Source organism: Panthera tigris, chromosome B2 (assembly GCF_018350195.1).
Source record: "Panthera tigris isolate Pti1 chromosome B2, P.tigris_Pti1_mat1.1, whole genome shotgun sequence".
In the NCBI taxonomy this organism is placed as follows: domain Eukaryota; kingdom Metazoa; phylum Chordata; class Mammalia; order Carnivora; family Felidae; genus Panthera; species Panthera tigris.
In genome coordinates, this window is record NC_056664.1 from 17,783,800 (window position 1) to 17,801,855 (window position 18,056).

General features: G+C 41.2%; 1 protein-coding gene across 1 annotated transcript in view; it reads right to left on the reverse strand.

Moving 5' to 3' along the window:
* The window catches only part of SYCP2L (synaptonemal complex protein 2 like), a 112,195-nt gene extending 94,869 nt beyond the window's left edge, over positions 1-17,326 (reverse strand). Inside the window, exons 1-6 of the mRNA XM_042985260.1 lie at positions 17,165-17,326; positions 15,066-15,134; positions 13,082-13,219; positions 12,577-12,696; positions 9,517-9,621; positions 8,473-8,497 (exon numbers count right to left, since the gene is read on the reverse strand). Coding sequence (XP_042841194.1) covers positions 8,473-8,497; positions 9,517-9,621; positions 12,577-12,696; positions 13,082-13,219; positions 15,066-15,134; positions 17,165-17,173 — 466 coding nt within the window. The 5' untranslated portion in view covers positions 17,174-17,326. The remainder of the gene's footprint in view (positions 1-8,472; positions 8,498-9,516; positions 9,622-12,576; positions 12,697-13,081; positions 13,220-15,065; positions 15,135-17,164) is intronic.
* Between the last annotated feature and the right edge of the window lie 730 nt (positions 17,327-18,056).

Sequence of the window (18,056 nt, forward strand, 5' to 3'; positions counted from 1 at the left end):
CAGTGGGAAACAAAACAGATCACAGCCATCCACATTGGGGTGGGGGGCCGGAAGTAGAGAGGAGAGAGAAACATACTGTCTCGCTAGGGATCCCACACCAGGAAGACAAGTCCCCATAACAACTGGCTTTGGGAGCAAAGGGGATAAATTTTGTGAGCCTTACGACCAGTGGGACTTAAAGCCTGGAGTTATAAAAACCAGTGGACTCTGTTCTGAGAGAGCCTGGAAGGCCCTAGAAAGCTGAGTCTCCACCCTTAAGGAGACAGTACAAACAGTCCATGGAGTTATAGCATAAAAGTAGCAGTTTGAAAAACTCCTGAGAAATATGGGAAAGAGTAGTTTATTTATTTTGGAGCATGTCCTGGAATGGCAGGGGTTGATGAGGGTCTCTCCAGGCATAAAGGAGCTGGAAGGCACCATCTTCCTCCTCCACTCCCACACCACCCCCCCCCAGAATAAACACACAGCTACCTGAAGGAACCAGCACAGCACCAGCATTCACTACCTAACTTGTTTACACCACACCCTGTCCCCTGCCAGGCTTGCCTCAGTCCCAATGTTGCAGGTCCCCTCCCACAAAAGATTGGCACAAATCTTGCCAACACCATGACTCCCAACCTAAATGTTTTGTGGGGCCTTGGTCCTGGTGGTGGTGGTGGGGAGCCCGGCAGAAGCTGGAGGCACACCTTGTTAAAATTGCACACCCTGCCCACTTTGCACACTTTATGGATCTTTCCAGGCCACCCAGGTCCCAGCGGCAGCCGCTAGTCTCATTTCATAAGTAATTTGGCACACACCTGGTTAAAACTGCAGGACCCATCCTGGCGGGGTACCAAACACCACCCACAACAGACAGAGCCTCTGCAGATAACTGTACCGAAGGAAAAAGTAGACAGGACACAACAGCAGGCCACACACAACACATACAGTGACAATCCCTGAAGCATCAGGTTCTGGTAAACAGGGGACACTGCACTGCAAGGCAATACAGGACCTTTTCTTCACAAGGCCATTACTTTCAAGATCAGAAGACATAGCGGACTTTCCTAACACAGAGAAACAGACACAGAATTGGACAAAATGAGGGGACCAAGGAATGTTCCAAATGAAAGAACAGGAAAAACCACAGCAAGAGACATAAGCAAAATGAATATAAATAATATGCCTGATAGAGAATTTAAAGTCGCCATCATAGGGGCGCCTGGGTGGCGCAGTCGGTTAAGCGTCCGACTTCAGCCAGGTCACGATCTCGCGGTCCGTGAGTTCGAGCCCCGCGTCAGGCTCTGGGCTGATGGCTCGGAGCCTGGAGCCTGTTTCCGATTCTGTGTCTCCCTCTCTCTCTGCCCCTCCGCCGTTCATGCTCTGTCTCTCTCTGTTCCAAAAATAAATAAAAAAAAAAAAACGTTGGAAAAAAAAAAAATTAAAGTCGCCATCATAAAGATACTCCATGCACTTAAGAATGGAGGACATCAGGGAGGCCCTTAACAAAGAGATAAAGAACCAATCAGAGATGAACACAATAAATGAAATTGAAAATACACTAGATGGAAAAAACAGCAGGCTAGAGAAAGAAGGGGAGTGAATTAGTGAGCTGGAGGACAGAGCAATGGAGAGTAGTCAAGCAGAGCAGGTGAGAAAGTTATGCAAAATGAGAATAGACAGATTGAGGGAACTCGTCAACTCCATCAAACGTTAACATTCATATTATAGGAATCCCAGAAGAAGAAGAGAGGAAAGGGGGCAGAAAACCTATTTGAAGAAACAATAGCTGAAAATTTCCCCAATCTGGGGCAGGAAACAGATCCAGATCCAGGAGGCACAGAGAGCTCCCAAGAAAATTAACCCGAGGAGATTTATACCAAGACCTACAATAATCAAAATGGCAAAAAAAAAAAAAAAAAAAAAAAAAAAAAAAAAAAAAAAAAAAGTAATGATCAAGAGAATTTTTAAAGCAACAAGTGAAAACAGTTACATATTTAAAAAAAAAAAAACAACCCATAAGGCTATAAGCTGATCTTTCAGCAGAAATTTTGCAGGCCAGAAAAGAGTGGTAGGATATATTCAAAGTGCTGAAGGATAAAATTTGCAGCCAACCATACTCTACCCAGCAAGGCTAGCATTCAGAATAGAATGAGAGATAAAGAGTTTGCCCAAACAAAAGTTAAGGAGTTAATGACCACTAAATCTTCCCTACAAGAAATGATAAAGGGGACTCTGAATAGAAAGCAACAACTAGGAGTAATAAAAGGAGGAAACAGAAAAACAGTAAAAATAAGTGTATCTGTAAAAATCAGTCAAGGGACTTACAAAATAAAAGGATGTAAAGTAGGACTCATATCTAAAACATGGATTGCAGGAAGAGGAATAAAGAATGGGTTCAAAATTGAGCAACCATCAACTTAAAATAGACCACTATATGATGAAGATGTTATACACAAAATTAATGGAAACCACAAGTCAAAAGCTAGAAATAGATAGATTCCTTTCTCTTTATTTTGGCCTAAGTGTATCACTAAAGAAAGCCAACTAATTGTGAAAACAGAAGAAAGGAACACAGGAAAACTACAAAAAACACCATAAAGCAAGCAACAAAATGGCAATAAATACATACCTATCAATTACTTCGAAAGTAAATTGACAACACACTCCAATGAAAAGGCACAGGGTGATAGAATGGAAAAAAGACAAAAACAAAAACAACAAGACCCATCTACATGCGGTCTACAAGAGACTCATTTCAGACCTAAAGACACCTGCAGATTGAAAGTGAGGGGATGGAGAAACATTTATCATGCAAATGGATGTGAAAAGAAAGCCAGGGTGCCGATACTTGTATAGAAAAAGATAGACTTTAAAACAAAGACTATAACAAGAGACAAAGAAGGACACCTTATAATCTTATCTCCTTGTTGGATGATCTCCTTTATAACAATTGTAAATATTTATATATTCAACATAGAAGCACCCAAATACCTAAAACAATCCATAGAAAACATAAAAGAATCAATAGTAATGCAATAGTAGGGGACTTAATGCCCCACTTACATCAATGGACAGATCATCAAAACAGAAAATTAACAAGGAAAGAGTAGCTTTGAATGACACACTGGACTAGATGGACTTAACGGATATATATATTCAGAATATTCTGTCCTAAAACGGAATACACATTCTTTTCAAGTACACATGGAACATACTCCAGAATAGATCACATATTAGGCCACAAAACAACAAATACAAAAGAGACTGAAATCATACCATGCATCTTTTCTGAACACAACACTATGAAACTAGAAATCAGCCACAAAAAAATCTGGAAAGAGAATACATGGAAGTTAAATAACATGCTACTCAACAATGAATGGGTCAATAAATTAAAGAAGAAATAAAAGACAAAGGAAAGTGAAAACAATGGTCCAAAATCTTTGGGATGCAGCAAAAGCCCTTCTAAGAGGGAAGTTTCTAGCAATACAGGCCTACCTCAAGAAGAAGAGTCTCAAACAAATGACAGAGCTAGGGGAAAATAAAAACACCAAGAACCAGTAGAAGGAAGGAAATAGTAAAGATAAGAGCAGAAATAAAACAAACTGAAACAAACCAAAACAAACAAATAAAAAAAAAAAACAATAGAACAGATTGAAACCAGGATCTCGTTCTTCGAAAAGAACAAAATTGATAAATCTCTAGCTAGACTTATCCAAATAAATGAAAAGGACCTAAATAAAGTCACAAATGAAAGAATACCACAAAAATACAAATGATTATAAGAAATTATGGAAAATAATATGCCAACAAATTGAACTACCTGGAAGAAATGGATCGATTCCTAGAAACATAACTTTCCAAAACTGAATCAGGAATAGAAAACAGATTACCAGCAAGGAAATTGAATCAGTGATCAAACAATTCCCAACAAACAAAATTCCAGGCCCAGATGGCCTCACAGGGGAATCTACCAAGCATTTAAGGGATAGTTAATACCTATTCTTCTCAAACTATTCCAAAAATTAGAAGAGGAAGGAAAACTTCCAAATTCATCCCCAGAGGTCAACATTACCCTGACACCAAAACCAGACAATGATAAACAAACAAAAAGGCGAACTACAGGCCAGTAGCACTGATGAACACAGACACAAAAATCTTCAAAATACTAGCAAACAGAATCCAAGAATACTTAAAAAAAAAAAAAAATCATTCACCCTGATCAAGTAAGATTTATTCCTGGGATACACTGATCCCACTCAATGGGGAAAACTGAGAGCTTTTTCCCTAAAAGTCAGAAACAAGACAAGGATGTCCACTCTCACCACTTTTATTCAACATAGTATTGGAAGTCCTAGCCACAGCAATCAGACAGCATAAAGAAATAAAAGGCATCCAGACTGGTAAGGAAGAACTAAAACTCTATTTGCAGATGACATGATGCTATCTATATATTGGAAAACCCCCTAAAGACTCCACCAAAAAACTAGAATGGATAAATGAATTCAGTAAAGTCACAGGATACAAAAGTCAGCATACAGAAATACATTGCATTTCTATATACTCATAATGAGGTGACAAAAAGGAAGAAAACAATCCCGTCGACAATTGTACCAAAAAAAATTGGTTAAGTTTATTCCTAAGAGGTAAAAGACCTGTACTCTGAACACCAATGAAAAAAATTGAAGATGACACAAATGAAAAGATAGTCCATGTTCATGGATTGGAAGAACATGTTTTAAATGTCCATAGTATCCAAAGCTATCTAAACATTTAATGCAATCCCTATCAAAATATCTACAGCATTTCTCACAGAACTAGAACAATCTTAAAATGTGTAGGTAACCACAGAAGACCCCAAATAGCTAAAGCAATCTTGAAAAAGGAAAAGCTGGATGTATCACAATCCCAGTTTTCAAGTTATACTACAAAGCTGTAGTAAACAAATCAGTATGGTACTGGCACAAAAATAGACCTATAGATCAACAGAATAAAAACATAGAAACAAATCCATGATTATAAAGTTATTTAATCTTTGACGAAGGAGATAAGAATATGCAATGGGAAAAAGACAGTCTAGTAACAAATGGTATCAGGGAAACTGGACAGCCATATGCAAAAGAATGAAACTAGACCACTTTCACCATATACAAAAATAAACTCAATGGCCTCAAGACCTAAATGTGAGACCTGAAACCATTAAAACCCTAGAAGAGAGCACAGGTGGTAAGGTCTCTGATGTCAGCCATAACATTTTTCTAAACAGATCTTCTGAGGCAAGGAAAATAAAAGCAAAAATAAACTGCTGGGACTTCCATCAGAATAAAAAGGTTCTGCACAGTGAAGGAAACAACCAATGAAACTATAAGACAACCTACTGAATGGGAGAAGACACTTGTAAATGACCTATCCCCAACAAGCATTAGTGTCTAAAATATATGGAGAATTTGAACACCAAAGAAATAATTCAATTAAAAAAGTAGGAAGACATGAACAGACATTTCTCCTAAGACAACATACAGATGGCCAACCGACACATGAAAAGACGCTCAACATCACTCATCAGGGAAATGCAAATCAGCACCATAATACACTATCACCTCACACCCGTCAGAATGGCTAAACTTAACACAAAACAAGTGTTGGTAAGGATGTGGAGAAAAAGAAACTCTCTTGCCCTATTGGTGAATACAGACTGGTATAGCCACTGTGGAACACAGTATGGAGATTCCTCAAAAAATTAAAAATAGAACTACCCTATGATCCAGTAATCACACTACCTAGGTATTTACCCAAAGAATCCAAAAAACCCACTAATTTGAAAGGATATATACACCCCTATGTTTACAGTAGCATTATTTACAATAACCACTTAATAGAAATCGCCTGTGTCCATCAATAGATAAATGGATAAAGACATGGCATATATACAGTGGAATATTACTCAGCCATAAGAAAGAAGTCTTACCATTTGCAACAACATGGATGGATCTACAGAGCATAATGCTAAGCAAAATAAGTCAGAGAAAGACAAATACCCGATGACCTCACTCATATGTGGAATTTAAGAAACAAACAAGGGAGGAAAAGACAAACCCAGATAATGAACTGGTAACTGTAAGAACAAGCAGATGGATACCAGAGAGGAGGTGGGTGGGGGAATGTGTGAAATAAGTGGAGTAGGGGCACACTTATCATGATGAACATTAAGTCACGTATAAAATTGTTGAATCACTATATTGTACTAATCTATTGAAACTAATACGTTAACTATACTGGAATTACTTTTTTAAAAAAAATTTTTTAGCATTTATTTATTATTGAAAGACAGAGTCAGAGCATGAGCAGGGGAGGGGCAGAGGGAGAGGGAGACACAGAATCCGAAGCAGGCTCCAGGCTCTGAGCTGTCAGCACAGAGCCTGACGTGGGGCTCCAACTCACAAACCGCGAGATCATGACCTGAGCCAAAGTCGGATGCTCAACCGACTGAGCCACCCAGGCGCCCCTGGAATTACTTTTTTAATAAACGGCAGAAAGAAACTGGAAATCAGAAAACATATTAGAAAAAATGAATTTGTAAATTTTCAGGCTAAAAAAAAAAATCAATATACAGAAAATTGTTCCTATACACTAATAATGAACTAGAAGAAAACACAAATTGAGAAAACAATCCTATTTATAATTTCTATTTTTATAAATACCTAGGAATTAATTTAACTAAGGCGATAGACCTGTACTCTGAAAACTAAGACATAAATGAAAAAAACTGAAGACACAAATAAGTAGAAAGATATAATTGAAAAAATATTGTTAAAATGTTCATACTATGCAAAGTGATCTAAAACTTCAATGCAATTCCTATCAAAATACCAGTGGTATTTTTCACAGAACTAGAAAAAAAAGTCTTAAAATTTGTATGGGACCAAAGAAAGACCCCAAACAGCCAAAGCAATCTTGAGAAAGAAGAACAAAGATGGAGGCATCATGCTTCCAGGTTTCAAACTATATCACAAAGCTACAGTAATCAAAGCTGTGTGATACAAGCACAAGAAATAGATACATAGAGCAATGGAACAGAAGAGAAAACGCAGGATAAACCCATGCTTATCTAGTCAATCTACACCCAAGGAGGCAAGAATATCCAATGTGGATGTTCCTGGGGATGTGGAGAGAAGGGAACCCTTGTGTATGATTGGTGAAAATGTAAATTGGTGAAACCACTGTGGAAAACAGTATGAAGATTCCTCAAAAAAAAAAAAAACCTAAAAACAGGAATACCGTATGGTCCAGTAATTTCACTACTAGGTCTTTACTCAAAAAAAAAAAAAAAAAAATTAGAACACTAATTTGAAAAGATACACGCACCTCTATGTTTATAGCAGGATTATTTATAAGAGCCAAGATCAGGAAGCAACTCAAGTGTCCAACAGTAGATGAATGGATAAAAAGGGTATGATACACACTATGGAATATTACTCATCTAAAAAGGAGATCTTGCCATTTACAACAACATGGATGGATCTAGAGCATATTATGCTAAGTGAAATAAGTCAGAGAAAGACAAGTACTGTAGGATTTCACTTCTATGTGGAATCTAAAAAACAAACAAACAAATGAAGAAACAAACAAGCAAAAAGACTCAAGTACAAAGAATAAACGGGTGGTCGCCAGAAGGGAGGGGAGTTGGGAAGGCAAAGTGGGGAGGCAGACAAAATAAAGGGGATTGAGAGTTACAAACTCCCAGTTAGAAGTGACAGAGTGTCACAAGCACAGCTTTGTAAAAGTGCTGACAACACTAATTCCATCTCTGGCCTCCATCTTGTCCACATCTACACCATGACCTCACTCAAGGCTACGAGTTGCATGCCCTGAGGAGATTGTCTTTCTCTGACCTTCCCTGAAGTGGCGCACAGAAGACCCCACTTCAGATAACCACCCTGTGACCACACCACCATGCCCCTCACCCTATAGAAGCTGGGGATTAAGGTCCGGCCTTGGCGGATAATAGCCACATAGCTCAGCGATCTTTTGTCCGCCCAGTCCCCCCTGGTAAGTTACTCTGAATAAAACTATGTAAACAGGATGGAGTGGTTTGCTTTGTTTTTTGGTCTTAGAGTACCTTCTCGGTCTGGAGGAGATCCTCAATAATATTACAATAATGGTGTAGGACGCCAGAGCAACTATACTCATCACAGAGAGCATCAAATAAGGTACGTGACTGTCAAATCACTATGTTGTACACCTGAAATTATGTCAGCTGTATTTCTATTAAAAGTAGGTATTTAAAATATTTAAAACTAAATAAAAGGCAGAGACATACTTTACAACAAAATCTCTGCATTGCAATATGGCTACCATTAGATGGTCAATACATCCATGTACTTAAACTTATTGTACTTTTATATGTCATTTAGGCAAATATTTACTTACTGTATGCCAGAATATTTTACTAATGAAAGATAGTCAATCAGTGGCAAATAATATACTTACCTTTACTACTACTTCTGGAAATAACCTAGTAAAAAAAGAAAAGGCTTATATTATGTTTCAGAAGCATTATCAACTATAACTTTAATCCATTAATGCCGATATTTCTCTAACAGGCAGGACTTGACTTTAAATACAGTAGAAAAAAGTTTAGGGGCGCCTGGATGGCTCAGTTGGTTAAGTGTCTGACTCTTGATTTCGGCTCAGGTTATGATCTCAAGGTTCATGAGCCCAAGCCCTGCATCAGGGTCTCCGCTGTCAGTGCAGAGCCTGCTTCCGATCGTCTGTCACCTCCCTCTCCCTCTGCCCCTCCCCCACTTGTGTGCTCGCACTCTCTCAAAATAAATAAACTTAAAAGTTTAGAGAAATCCGGGGCCCCTGGGTGGCGGAGTAGGTTAAATGTCTGACTATAGCTCAGGTCATGATCTCATGGTTACCGAGTTCGAGCCCCACATCAGGCTTTGGGCCGTGGAGCCTGCTTCGGATTCTCTCTCTCTCTCTGCCCCTCTCCTCCCCTGTTCTCTCTCTCTCTCTCTCTCTCAGAAAATGAATACAACATTAAAAAATTTTTTAAAAAGTTTAGAGAAATCCTATTTGACCTTCAGGCACTATTAAAATCAGCATATCATCCTTAAACAGGTGAATAATGTATATATGAAAATAAATCATTTTTCTTCCATAGCATTGGTTAGTTTCTATTTCATTTAATATTTTATTTTTTTAATGTTTATTTTTGAGACAGAGAAAGACAGAGCATGAAGGGGGGGAGGGTCAGAGACGGGAGACACAGAGTCGGAAGCAGGCTGTCAGCACAGAGCCCGACCAGGGGCTCAAACTCATGGAGGGTGAGATTGTGACCTGAGCTGAAGTTGGATGCTTAACCAACTGAGCCACCCAGGTGCCCCAATTTCATATAATATTCTAAATACTAAATAAGAGTCTTGGTAAAACCCACATCTAAGAAAACACAAGTTTTATAAATAACTTGAAGATTCCTGCAAATTACCAATGGTATCTGTTCAGTGATGAATCCACCCCCATCCTTACCAAGGCTGTGTCAAAGAAGTCTTCTATCACATTAATCAGGGATGGGTCAGACACTGGATCTGCCACGGTCAGAAATTCTATTGTTCTTTCAAACCAGGAAACCATGTACACAAGAGAAGAAACACAGTTTCAACCGTCTAAGACTCAAACTTCTATGCCTTATTCAATACCGTCTCATAATTCCAGTAAAAACTAGAGCAAAATAGTTTAAGACTTTTCTAGGACATTTTGATTCGACCTGGCTCTAAGACCTCCGTCTAGAACTCTCCAGAATGAAGACCTATTGTTACAGTGTTGCGCTAAGAAGCTCTCAGATACCAGCCAGAGTTGGAGATTTGGCCAAGAGGGATGCCAGGAAGTCATATACGGGGGCTAGTGATTAAAGATTAAGAGATAAATGAGCCTCCCCACACAGGAGCAATTCTGGTCTTGAAAACTGTAGAAAACATACTATCAAAGGAGGTGCAGAATTCGGAACGTGCTAGAGAAGTACGTTCATACAGTAACTATGCCTCAAGCCTTTCTTTTGCCAAAAGCGTCCAGCCAATTGGAGATTTGTTTTTCTACAGGAACGTATATGCAAGTTCATATTAAGCTGCTAGGATTGGTAGGATTTAAGATAAACTCCTACAACATTGATTCAAAAAAGTGAAGGCCATCTTTGGACCACTTTTTTTTTTTTTTCTTTTTGCTTAGAAAAAAAAACAACAACAAAATCCTGTGGGCATAGTTTGAAATCCTCAAATGAACATGGAATAGGAGGAGTTTGTGATCAAAAACGCTTACAGGAGTGAGGCCTTGGAAACTTCGTCCACTTGGCAGCCAAGAACCCAAAGCACCCCCAGCTGGGGACCATGGACATAGCAATCAGGTCCCAACCTTGACTGCACATTAGGAAAACCTGGGAGGCTTTGAAACGCCCTGATGCCTGGAACCCCTCACAGACCCCGGAATTCAGAATTGCTGGTGGTGGGACACAGACAGTGCTCGTTAAAGCTTTCCAGGTGATTCTAACGTACAGCCAGGTTGGAGGGCCACTGCTGTGCTCCCAGCGATGCTCCTTTTGTCTCACATCAAGCAAAGATTTGCATTAAACTGAATCATCCATCTGCTGGGGCAAACTTTTCTCTGATAGCCTGAAAAATGTCCCTCTATACAATGAAATTCACCGCTAATGCCACATTTCCCCCTTTCTATATTCATAGGCAGAATTTTATGCTTTTAAGTACCTTTTTGTCACCACTTCACTTACCAACCCAAATCGTATCCCCCTCCCAAGCCCACAAAATACACTGAATATAGGTAAAGAGATGTGAAGGAAACGCCACAGTATTTGATTGAGACTTGCTACCAGAAGTCACTCTCTGGACCCATTATGTGCCATGATCATACATGGTCTAACAGATTCACCAGTTGCCCCCACAGCTGTGTGATTACCAGAAACACGAGACAAAAATGGTTATTTACAGAGGTAATAGCTAGTATTCATTATGCACACGGTATAGAACAAGTTGCTTAATCCTCCTGGATCCTAGGGTACAGGACTAAACATGTTCCTTTCCATGGGAAATTCTTATTCTAGAGAAATAACTTCCCGGTATATTTTGTGCTGACCTGCAAACATAATTGGCTTTAGAAGTACAGAATCTAGTATCCCAGCCCCTTTGATAATACCAATGCATTTTCCTTGACCAACACCTACATGAAACAAAACATGCTTTAGAATGTGTCTAAGTTACGGTTCAGAAATTTCCATCACCAATTAGAAATTTCCATATTCCACTGGAATTCAGATTTCAAAAACTCTAGTGGAGACTTATTTGATTGGACTCTTTAAATCTTGGAAGGGTATTTTAAAACCTAAGTAGGAAATTCAGGTTGGGGTAGATCTTAACTCATCCCCCTGCCTCCGCTCCACCGCCCACCCCCCCCAAAAAAAAACCCATCGGCCCATGGTTCCAAGTTACCCGTGGGACATCCTGCTCCATTTCCTTTCAAGTTTTACCTCCTTTTCCCCATTTCCTGTTATCTGCACTGGTAAGTGTAGGAGGGAATTAGGTAGCACTACATGCAAAATGAAATATATACAATGTGCCTAAGCATAATCCTTAGATCTACCCCCCCCCCCAAGCGCTTTTAAAGTCCCTGAGAGGAGTTAAGGAAAGCCTGGTCTTTACTTGGTCTCCACCAAGAGATCTTTATTCCCTCCCACAGAGAGAATTTACAGTACAGAAAAAAACAAAAAACAAAAAACAGAGCAATCTCCCTGAGCCAATCTGGCTTTAATAAACTTCAGGTACTAGAGTCCGGGGGGTGGGAGAAAAAAAAAAAATCAAAGATTTTAGAGCCAGCCAGATCACCCTCTTGCCCCTCTACCTTCCCTTACCTCCTCACCAACAAATCAAACACCTAACAGCTGCAGAATCTCATCTCATAAAACAAGGGAGAGGCACCAAGAGATTTCCTAGTCTGTGTTGCTTCCAGCAACATAATAATATAAAGGCACTCATAATAGTACCCGCTGGTTAACCCCTAAGAACCAGGATAAAATTTCACAACTGCAGGACTTAGAACGAACAAAAAAATGTGTTTGCTCTTTGTGTTTTCAGACTCAACCGAGATCTCTGAAGTTGGAAAAGTGGGCTATGGCGAGGGGAAGTATTTGATCCTTTATCCGGGTCCAATGTGGTCACTAATTCTATTAAAATAGTTATAGAGCCTTTGGTGGGGGGTTGGGGGGGATGGAGAATAGCTTAGTCCCTGCTCATCCTGTATTTCCAAGTTCAGTTCACCAATTTAAACATGTTATTACAGCAACTGGCTTGTCAAGGGGAGTAGAGAGTACGACCGACTCATTCCTGCACACTCCCCAAGGGCCCTGCCCAGCACATACATCAGGAAGCCTATGCAGACTTTTTGATGGATACAGGCAGTACGCACATCATTATCAATTTCGGCTCAAATTTGATTTCAAAGGAACAGAAAACACCAAACTAGATAACGGGTTTCACACCAATTTAAATTACCCAAAGCCACACAAGATCAAAACAGGACACTTATCTTTGGGATCAGTCCCTGCTGAATTAGCAAAGGCTCATCTTCTTTGACACCATCAATGCAGAATCGCTGAATACATTTCAGCAACAGCGAAACATACTGAAATTCATTTTTATCCAGTTCCTGGTTATTAGACCACACAAAGATAAAGCCTTACAATGCAAGTTAAGGGAACAGATCCTAAGCGTTCTCATCACAAGGAGATTTTTAAATTTTACTTAAGTTATCTCGCCACCCAACGTGTGGCTAGAACTGACAACCCCTTTTCTGACTGAGCCAGCCAGGTGCCCCTCATCACAAGGAAATTTAATCTTATTTTGTATCTACAGGAGATGACGGATGTTACATGCATTATAAAATGATTACCACAACAAGCCCAGTCATTGTACCATACAGCTTAGACTTACATAACGTGCGTCAATTATAGCTCAATGGGGGGGGGGGGGGGGGGGGGAAGACTTACAAATAACTACACATTGTTGTTCCACCCACAAAACAACTTACTTGCCTTAGTTATTGACCTGTGAAGATGGTAGAATACAAGATGATTGTATTTTTGAGGACTGTGGCTTGCTCTCTCTTGAAAATAGTCTTTTATTTTCTGAAATCCTTTATCATGGAAGGCATCAATAATAAGCGATTGAAGCTGGAAAGTTGATAGTTTGCAAATTATTTCCTCCCCCAAGAACATTTCATAGCAACATTTCTAGCATTATCAATAGTAATTCAGTGTGAAAATTAGAGGGCAAATATAGACCGTTATTTCTTGAACAGTAAATCATTGAGCCAATGGTTGAGTTTGCCGGTTTAAGATAGCAGTTTGCAAAATGTGGTTCCCGGACCACCAGCAGCATGGGCTTCACCTGGGGACTTACTAGTAATCAGAAACTCTAGGGTAGAAGCCTTCATGCATGCTAACTCTGAGAGCCACTGACTTAAGGAGAATTATACTTAAGTACAGGTATCTGCAGAAGACTTTATCCTCAGTCATGTTAGAAATTCTAAAACACTAAAAAATTCAAACCTATTAAAAGCAACATAAATGATCAGAATACAAGAAAATGAACTCAACAATTACAGATGGAAGTCGACTAAGGATGCAAATTGTCATAATGAATGCAATTCTTCTTCTGCCTGAACATTAGGAAGATATACTTCTAAATACGTATATTTGAAGAGACACTTCCTTAAATGTCTGTACTATAAAGATATGATTTTTTTCATTCAGTTCAGTCCAATCCTACATGCTAAATTACCAATATACAAGATCATTTTAATTTTTTTTAATGTTTATTTTTGAGAGAGAGAGAGAGTATAAGCAGGGGAGGAGCAGAGAGAGGGAGACACAGAATCTGAAGCAGGCTCCAGGCTCTGAGCCATCAGCACAGAGCCCAACGCGGGGCTCGAACCCACAAACTGTGAGATCGTGACCTGAGCCAAAGCTAGACGCTTAACCGACTGAGCCACCCAGGTGCCCCTACAATATTATTTTAATAAGGAAGCAGTTTAGTGCATACGGCCCCAAATTCCACTTATTCTCACTACTGACAAATGGAAAGCTAGCATTTGAAATTAAACGTGCCAACAGCACATTTACAAGTGAACCTTTTTGTGCCAGCTGTGTTGAGTGTTCTGCAGATGTTCCCATTTAATCCTTACCACCACCCGGAGAGAACAGATTCCTTATCTGGGGGTAGCAGCAAGGCTGGGAGAGTTTAAGAACTTGCACGAGATCACTCAGCTGAGATTTACAGTCAGATTCTCGGACTCAGAAACTTAGACTTCTGCCTGCTTAAAACTCCACCTGGCTTCTCTGTGCTCAGTATAAATCCAAACCCTTTGCCTTGGTCTCTAGGGCTCTGCATGATTTGGTAGGTCAACTTTTCTCTTTTTTTAATTTGTCAACTTCTGCCTGACTTCCCTATTAAGAAGTCCTAAAAAAATAAAATTGTGCCTTGCCTCAGGGCCTTTGCACAAGAAGCCTGGACCGCTCCCCCCACCACTTTCTACCTGGCTGGCTCCTTATCCTCTAATCTCATCTTTCCAGATCACCTTTTTTAGTCCTATCTTTCGGGACTTTATCTCAAGTAAGGCAAGTGTCTCTCTCCACTCTCAATTCTCCATGATGATACTCTCTTCCTTTTCTTCCTACTCCTTCCCTTTGGTCGGTAACCTGTTTCTTTGGCTTTCTGCCAGGATGTAAGCTCCCTGCGGACAGGAATTGTTTGTTTTGTTCAATACCGTCTACCTAGACTAGTACCTGGCCCAAGATAGATTAGACTAAGATATTGGTAGGACAGTGGAAAGCTTGGTGATAAACTGAATGTGGAAGATGAGGGAAGGAGAAGGAGCAAGGTTTCTCTGCCTCTTGAGCTTGAGCTTGGCTTGAGCAACTGGAGAAACCGATCGCGGGGACAGCCCAGCAAACAGCGAACTAGAAAGAGCACGCCTGCACACCCTCCCCCACCCACGGAAAGAAGCTTGATCTTTACGTAGAAAGCATCCGGGGCAATTCTGCTCCCATCTTCTTCCTGAAGGGACTGCAAAGGATCGTCCTCTTCCTGTGTGCAATAAAAATATTGTTTAAAAAAATGTTTCAAAGAAATGCATTTTCAAGTTTCCATAAAATACTTTTATTTTTAAATGTTTTTATTTCTTTGGGGGGGGGGAGGGAGAGACAGAATATAAGTGGGGAAGAGGGAGAGGGAGACACAGAATCTGAAGCAGGCTCCAAGCTGTCAGCACAGAACCTGACCCAGGGGGCTTGAACTTCTGAACTAGGAGATAATGACCTGAGCCAAAGTCCCCTGCTGGCAGCTTAACTGAGTCACCCACCCACACACCCCTATAAGAGGCTCTTAAATACTGAGAATAGAGGGTTGTGGGAGGGGAGTGGGGGAATGGGGAAAATGGGTGATAGGCATTAAGGAGGGCACTTGTGAGAAGCACTGGGCACTGTATGTAAGTGATGAATCACTGGGTTCTACTCCTGAAACCAACACTACATTGTATGTTAACTTTAAAGGACTTTAAAAAATAAAAGAAACGAAGCTTCATGTTGTCATCCTGAACAAAAACTTTGTTCCCCATGCCATTGATGACGGGTCTAAAGTAAATTACCACTTAAAAATAATCTCTCCAATCTTCCTTAGTACCGTCTATGACACATACAGACTATCACAAGAAACAAAACAAACATCGTTGGAATAAGCAGTCACACAAAATAAGCAAATTAGAGTGACAACGATGAAACAGAAGGCTTCGGATTAATGAACTATTTGTAGAATGAGAGTTCGTAAATAAAGGTTTGGAAAGTGGGTTTCAAGCCCAGTCAGGAGTTTAAGCTTTAGGTTTCTGACTTGCACGAATTTTAAGTCTTCCTCTAGGACTTTTACCGCAACTCCAAGGATCAAATATCAACCACCACCGCAAGAGAATTCACCAAACATAGAGGATTGTTACACTTCTCTTCAAGGGCAATCCTGGTCTACCACCTTGGTTTTCACCGCACGTTGTGCTACATTACATAACAGCATCTCCTCTGCTCACCGCATCCCAACAATTAATTAAAAGTACAATACACAAAAAAACATCCTTTAATGTCTTCTAAAGAGGCTTTTTAATTATTTTAAATTTTTTAATGTTTTCTTTTGAGAGAGCGCGAGGAGGGGAGGGGCAGAGAGAGACAGAGACAGAGAGAGACAGAATCCGAAGCAGGCTCCAGGCTCTGAGCTGTCAGCACAGAGCCCGACCTGGGGCTCGAACTCACGAACTGTGAGAGAGATTATGATCTGAGCAGAAGTCCAACGCTTAACGGACTGAGCCCCAGGCGCCCTTAAAGAGGTTTTGGTTTTTTTTTAAAGTATAGCTTGGGCGCGCAGTCCTACTTCTATATGGACTTGACCAAACTCCTTGAAGGTCAGCATACTTTGCAATATTATCGTCATTATTTATAGATATGAAAAACTGGGTAAATTCAAAGTCCCAAATCCAGACTTGTTTATTTTTTTCACCAACGGTGTATTCGGTGAAACGAACGTTGAGAGGTAGGAACGCTGGAGGGACCAATCCACCCCCAAGTCCGGGGCCGCGGGCGTCTTAGGGACCTTTATCTACAGTTCAGGTAGCCTGAAGTCCCAGCGCTTGGGACCATAAGTCTGGGGCCCACATGGGTGAAGGTCACTGCATGGTCTACGCAGCAAGAGGGGAAATGGGCTGGGAAAACATCCAGGGCAAATTGAGAAGAGCCATCTCATTGCCTTCCAAACATTAATCCTCTAGTCTCCCCTTCACTGGGCAAGGGACCAGAGGTTTCTATCCTGCCCGGCCGCCTCACTGAAAGCTCCCAATAAACTGCCAAGCAAACCTAAGGAGGTTAAAACGCTCAAGCCAGCCCGCACCCCAGGCTATCTCCCCGGCGTCCAGCTCCTTTCCCGGCGGCGTCCGGGGTGTTAGCCGGTGCCGCGTCTCTGGGCGACCACGCCAGCCTCTGCAACCCCAGCCCGACGGAGCGTGCGCCCTTGCGCCCGCCTGGAACCGCGGAGAGGGCGCGGGGACCACAGGGGGCCCGGGCCCGCCCAGGGTCACTCACCGCCAGCATCCCGAGGCTCCCGGCCCGTGGCGCGCCTCGCAGCTGCGCCGCCTTCAGCCTCCTCCTGCGGTTCTTCAACCCGAAGCCAGGGAGGGCTGGGCAGCGCTGCGGTGAGGACCCGCGCAGCCCCGCCGCGTTTGGATTCCAATCCTCGCCGGGAACGCTAATCAAAGAACCCGCAGCTGAAATTCACCAACATCGTTACTTGCGAGTAACTAGCAATCGTCGTCAGGCCACCTGCGCGCGCGCGCGCACACACCTTAAAGCGTTTGTTCAGACGATGTGAACAACGTCCTGTACGCATTCTTTATTGGCGAAATTCTAAACTGCTGGATTTCCCCTTTGCGGAAAGGGTTTCCTCTCCACCTTCAGCGGCTGGTTGGGCTGTCTTTGGTCCATTGATATTGATACGGACTAAAGGTGGCCTTTCCCCACTGGAAGCTGATTTGCGCCTGCAATGGTGACAATTTTCCTGATATCACAAAAGGTGTTATGCCTTTTTGAACACGACGGTGTAGTCGGTCAAAAACAAAACGAAACAAAACCAAAAAAGGCAAACAAATGTTTTCATCCAGTCTGCTTGTTTTCTATCTACTTGCTTTAAGGAGACAAGAGTGTATACCAACGGCCAGGTTTCAGCCACTAGGTAGCCTAGGCTGTTTGCGCGAACACCCTGGCAAAAGGAAGTTGGACTTGGCGTTTTCTTAAAAACAAACAAACAAACAAACAAACAAACAAAACGAACAAACAAACGACCCCTCAGATCCAAACGTTCCTCGTGTAAAAATCTATTTGTGTTTTAATTACAAGCTATGAATATTTCGTGCCACGACATTTACAGAAGATACTTTTTTGCATCCAAGCAAAACCTGATAGAGCCTGAATCTGTGTC